Source organism: Oncorhynchus keta, chromosome 14, assembly GCF_023373465.1.
Source record: "Oncorhynchus keta strain PuntledgeMale-10-30-2019 chromosome 14, Oket_V2, whole genome shotgun sequence".
NCBI classification, from domain to species: domain Eukaryota; kingdom Metazoa; phylum Chordata; class Actinopteri; order Salmoniformes; family Salmonidae; genus Oncorhynchus; species Oncorhynchus keta.
The window spans coordinates 72,915,472-72,921,735 of NC_068434.1; the positions used below are offsets into that span (position 1 = coordinate 72,915,472).

Consider the following 6,264-nt stretch of genomic DNA (forward strand, 5'->3'; position numbering starts at 1 on the left):
TAATCAGATGGTGTGCTTTTGTCATAAAGCCTTTTTGAAATCGGACACGGTGGTGGGATTAACAACAAGTTTATCTTTAAAATGGTGTAAAATACTTGTATGTTTGAGATAGTTTAATTATGAGATTTCGGTTGTTTGAATTTGGGGTCATTGTCCATTTGGAAGACCCATTTGGAAGTATGCTTGGGGTCATTGTCCATTTGGAAGACCCATTTGGAAGTATGCTTGGGGTCATTGTCCATTTGGAAGACCCATTTGGAAGTATGCTTGGGGTCATTGTCCATTTGGAAGACCCATTTGGAAGTATGCTTGGGGTCATTGTCCATGTGGAAGACCCATTTGGAAGTATGCTTGGGGTCATTGTCCATTTGGAAGACCCATTTGGAAGTATGCTTGGGGTCATTGTCCATTTGGAAGACTTGTCCATTTGGAAGACCCATTTGGAAGTATGCTTGGGGTCATTGTCCATTTGGAAGACCCATTTGGAAGACTTGGGGTCATTGTTGTGGAAGACCCATTTGGAAGTATGCTTGGGGTCATTGTCCATTTGGAAGACCCATTTGGAAGTATGCTTGGGGTCATTGTCCATGTGGAAGACCCATTTGGAAGTATGCTTGGGGTCATTGTTCATTTGGAAGACCCATTTGGAAGTATGCTTGGGGTCATTGTCCATTTGGAAGACCCATTTGGAAGTATGCTTGGGGTCATTGTCCATGTGGAAGACCCATTTGGAAGTATGCTTGGGGTCATTGTCCATTTGGAAGACCCATGTGGAAGTATGCTTGGGGTCATTGTCCATTTGGAAGTATGCTTGTCCATTTGGAAGACCCATTTGGAAGTATGCTTGGGGTCATTGTCCATTTGGAAGACCCATTTGGAAGTATGCTTGGGGTCATTGTCCATTTGGAAGACCCATTTGGAAGTATGCTTGGGGTCATTGTCCATGTGGAAGACCCATTTGGAAGTATGCTTGGGGTCATTGTCTATGTGGAAGACCCATTTGGAAGTATGCTTGGGGTCATTGTCCAAGTGGAAGACTCATTTGGAAATATGCTTGGGGTCATTGTCCATTTGGAAGACCCATTTGGAAGTATGCTTGGGGACATTGTCCATGTGGAAGACCCATTTGGAAGTATGCTTGGGGACATTGTCCATTTGGAAGACCCATTTGGAAGTATGCTTGGGGACATTGTCCATTTGGAAGACCCATTTGGAAGTATGCTTGGGGACATTGTCCATTTGGAAGACCCATTTGGAAGTATGCTTGGGGACATTGTCCATTTGGAAGACCCATTTGGAAGTATGCTTGGGGTCATTGTCCATTTGGAAGACCCATTTGGAAGTATGCTTGGGGTTATTGTCCACGTGGAAGACCCATTTGCGACCAAGCTTCAACTGATGTTTTGAGATGTTGCTTCAATATATCCACATAAATGTCCTTCCTCATGATGCAATATATTTTCTGAAGTGCACCAGTCCCTGCTGCAGCAAAGCACCCCCACAACATGATGCAGCCACCCCCAGGTTTCATGATGCAAGCATCCCCCTTTATCCTCCAAACATAACGATGGTCATTATGGCCAAACAGTTCTATTTCTGTTTCATCAGACCAGAGGACATTTCTACAAAAAGTACGATCTTTGTCTCCATGTGCAGTTACAAACCGTAGTCTGGCTTTTTTATGGCAGTTTTGGAGCAGTGGCTTCTTCCTTGCTGAGCGGCCTTTCAGGTTATGTCGATATTGGACTCGTTTTACTGTGGATATAGATACTTTTGTACCTGTTTCCTCCAGCATCTTCACAAGGTTCTTTGTTGTTGTTCTGGGATTGATTTTCGCACCAAAGTACGTTCATCTCTAGGAGACCTAACGTGCCTCCTTCCTGAGTGGTATGATGGCTGCGTGGTCCCATGGTGTTTATACTTGCGTACTATTGTTTGCACAGATGAACATGGTACCTTCAGGCGTTTGGAAATTGCAATTTTTTTCTGAGGTCTTGGCTGATTTCTTTTGATCTTCCAATGATGTCAAGCAAAGAGGCACTGATTTTCAAGGTAGGCCTTGAAAAACATCCACAGGTGCACCCCCAATTGACTCAAATGATGTAAATTAGCCTATCAGAAGCTTCTCAAGCCATGACATCATTTTCTGGAATTTTCAAGGCTGTTTAAAGGCACAATCAACTTAGTGTATGTGAACTTCTGAATCACTGGAATTGTGATACAGTGAATTATAAGTGAAATAATCTGTCTGTAAACAATTGTTGGAAAAATTACTTGTGTCATGCACAAAGTAGATGTCCTAACCGACTTGCCAAACCTATTGTTTCTTGACAAGAAATGTGTGGAGTGGTTGAAAAACAAGTTTTAATGACTCCAACCTAAGTGTATGTAAACTTCCAACTTCAACTGTATAAGTACAGTTTGATAATACTGTGGCAATGACACCGAAACAATGTAGAGTAGTTGGGAGTCTCAGTCTACAAGGTGACACAGCAGGGGGACATGTTGCTGGAAAACTCTCTTCCCCCAGCCACTCGCTGTATGGCCATGATCTGGCTTAAGATAGAATAGCTTCATTTCCCCGGGGTTGCTATTACTGAGGACTCAACATGGCATATGTTATACATATAGCCCAGAATCACACCATTGTGCATAATGGGTCTGAGTGCTTAGCAACATGCTCAGCACTACATTAATGTATAGACAGCAGGCAGATGTCTGTGAAGTTATTTTGGTAAAGGTGAGAGATCTATTGTAAGATATATTTTTCATTCTCCAGATGATTTAAAATAGTTAGCTTCACAGTGGCATTAACATTGAGTATGGGCAGACATTCATTCTGACCTGATCTGGTGTGAGGGAGTCACTTGGCCTGTACAAACACTGCAAATGTGTTAGCCTTGGTTGGTTTTTAACCCTCCACACAGAAACAGACACACATACACTCCTCTCCATTTGGGTCACATATTATCTTTGAATGCCAGAGACCAACGCAAAAAGACTTGTCAATCTTCCTATATATTTTTCTCTTCTCTCTTTCATCTGTATTTCTCTCTGGTTTTATTGAGGTGCCAGTCATCCAGGACAGGATGACATGGCTCAGCTGGATATGTTAATAAAACCAGGGTCTGTGGACTCAAGGGAATCTGCCTCTGATCGCAGTTCAATAACCCCACCATACACTCCACCTGGCTGTCAATGCAGAGGGGAGAAGGGAGAGTGCACAGCGAATAGTGCTGAAGAGAGAAGAAATGGTGCATAGGGGAGAGGAGCAGGGACAGATAGTAAGCAGAAAGTAGAAGGGAGAGGAGAGAGGGTATAGGGGGAAGGGGAGGGGAGAAAGAAAAAGGGAGAGGGGAGCAAGGAGATGGGTGAGTGAAGAGAGGTTTTGACTGAAAGGATGGGGGTGGGGTTACGAACCACAATTCATCAATCAGGGGCATGTGAGAAATGCAGAAGTGTTCACAATATGTAAAATGTTAAGCCTTCCAGAAACCTCCTGTGAACCTTCTAGTAATCACCAAGGTCTGCAACAGGCAGCCCATGATCAGTGGGTAGAGTGGAAAACACGTCCTCGCACGCACGCACGCACGAACACACACACAAACAGCTCGCGTGGGTTAGTGTGATACTGTATTACTAAGAATGCACTCCTCCCTCGTCTCCAGACGCACTCGCACGGCGTGCTAGCTTCCCCAAAATTCCCGTTCCACTATAAGCACTGCTTCCCCCTCTTGCATTGGCTCGCACGTATATGCATGCACTCATGGGTCAGGGATTAAAAAACGAATCCGCTGAGAACTTTAGTGTGGCCGAGTGTTGCATCACATGAGCCAATGCAAAAAAAATGAGATAGCATTGGGTATCACGCGAGGTCAAGCTTCAATGAATGCGACCAAAGATTCCGCAAACTCGCTTTAGTCCCCATCCCCCACTCCCAACACCCCATCCACCTCAGGTGTACCAGAAATACATGCACATATAACAAATCCATAGTGCGCACTGCATATCCCACACTACATGTATTGGCAAGGTTGAATATAACCTACTGGCTTTTCTTTTTTTAATCAAACATGTGTTCCTGCAAAACCCTATATAAAATAATTACCCCACTCCTAATCTCCATGCAACAAGTTCTGTGCAGAAATTGAACCCTTTCTCTCCAAACTTAATGTGTGAAAAAAAATATATTTAGATCAAAGTGTTTCAGAGCAAGTTACGTCTGTATAATTCAAACCGAAAAGCGCACACGCATTGCATACACATACACTGCTCTCAGGTCCGATTAATTGGATAGGATTGACTGGTGCATACCTGAGTCCGTGTAGCGTGGTCTGGCGAGGTCCCGGAAATGGTAAATGAAATCCAGACAGTTTTCGTTCTGTACTTCCCCTTTAGAGCACAGATCAGACAGTAGTTCTAGTGCTTTTTGACAAATCTCGTCCTCTCTGTCGCCAGGCATTTCCCACCAGCATCCTTCTGAATAGAGGGGCTCCTATGGCACCACCACACCACCCCGCCCACCAGAGAGTCCACTAGCCCCAATCACACTAATCCTCCCGGCAGAGAGTCAACTAAAGCCCCAGTAGCAGCGCACCACTCCACCCGAAGCGGAGTCACCAACACCCAGCAGCTCAGCACCACTCTGGCTGTCTGAAAAACCAACCAGGGTAGCGGAGGAGGAACAGGTAAGTATAGGAGGTCAAAAAAACATCATATTCCTTTGTTTCTTTCCAAACGTCGGGCATCCCTTTTCGAGTGTGTAGTATTCAATTGTGGGGTTTTCCCCATCAAAGTAGCCTATCGTACAATTTAGCCACAGGTTGAATGTCCGACCACTCACAGGAGGCTATGAGGCGCGGTGCGCTAACCACACTCAATTGGTGATGAAAAAGTGCATGCGTCCTCTCGATGCGTGAATGACCGGCGCCGCGCAGCCAGTCGCTCAATTCACCGTCAACGCAATGAGCGAGCGCGATCCCGACTCTCCACGGTTCAAAGCGCTCCGCTTATTAACTGCGCCGCCAACACTAAACCCCCAATGCTCTCTTTGCGCCGAGACCCCTGGGCTGGCATCCGAATGCACGTCAAGACTGACGCCCAACTGGCTTTCCATACAACTGGCCCTGAGAACGAACTAATTAGTGGTGTTGACTGTGCACGTTGTTTAGTATTAAGTGCATGTTTTCTGCTACTGCATTAATTCGTATTGTTTTTCTCAGTTATATTCTATACTGTTCTGTTTATCGCTTTGGCCAGGTAGGATTGTTGTTCTACCTATTTATCTTGGGATATACAGTATGTCAATGCCATTAAGGGCTGCATGGTGAGGCTGGTTGATAACTAATTATATTATAGATTTGCACAATTGATCAGTATGCACCTCTTTAATTGTGCAGTCAATTTAATAATTTCTCAATCCATTTCAGTGATTGACAAGCACTGTATTAACCATGTGGAAATGTGTGTTTGTATGAGTGCGGGTGTGTGTGCATATGTGTGCATGCATGTACAGTATATGTATGATATATAGATTTAATGATGGAACTATAGGGGAATTTAGGTGTATGTAAAACATTCCTGTCCAACCCTTGTCCAGACAGTTTTGTGAAGATGAATGAAAACAGCCTGTTCACCAAATATTTATTTAAGCAGCACAATGGAGCTAAAGCTACCAGCCCCATAGAGCCTTATACAGGAGTAGAATCAGACTCCATAATGAATGAGAGCAAACCCTTTTCATGTTGGAGGGCATGTTTACCTCATAAAGAGCAACAATTGGACCTGTACAGCTTAGCACCATCGGATACATGTTAATATTGTTTTTGTCGCTTTGGTACTATTTTCACTGAAGAATTTTTCACTTAACACTTAACAATCCAAAATAATGTTTAATGTGAAATATAATGAGTACATTGGTTTAATCACCAAAACACAACATAATATCTTCTCAATGTCGTTATTTTAACAACCAGTTCATCAAACAGCAAAACTTTTAAGATAAATTGCCGTTTGGATGTAATATGCTACAGGCAAACCATCACACTTCCCCCATCACGCTTCACCGTTGATATGAGGTTCTTACTGTGGAATGCAGTGTTTGGTTTTCGCCAGACATAATGGGATACTGTCATGGCTTCTAGGAGTAGTGGGTGGAGGAGTCAGGCGCAGAGAGCAGGGTAGTTCAAAACGTGGATCTTTATTCCGAGACAGAGTAACGGTCACGCCACACACAAGGGCGCATAAATACCCAGTCCAACAAAC

At 44.0% G+C, this 6,264-nt stretch overlaps 1 protein-coding gene across 1 annotated transcript in view; it reads right to left on the reverse strand.

Moving 5' to 3' along the window:
* syt9a (synaptotagmin IXa) overlaps window positions 1–5,021 on the reverse strand; it is a 67,721-nt gene extending 62,700 nt beyond the window's left edge. The window contains exon 1 of the mRNA XM_052462459.1: window positions 4,315–5,021. Coding sequence (XP_052318419.1) covers window positions 4,315–4,462 — 148 coding nt within the window. The 5' untranslated portion in view covers window positions 4,463–5,021. The remainder of the gene's footprint in view (window positions 1–4,314) is intronic.
* Window positions 5,022–6,264: the final 1,243 nt, after the last annotated feature.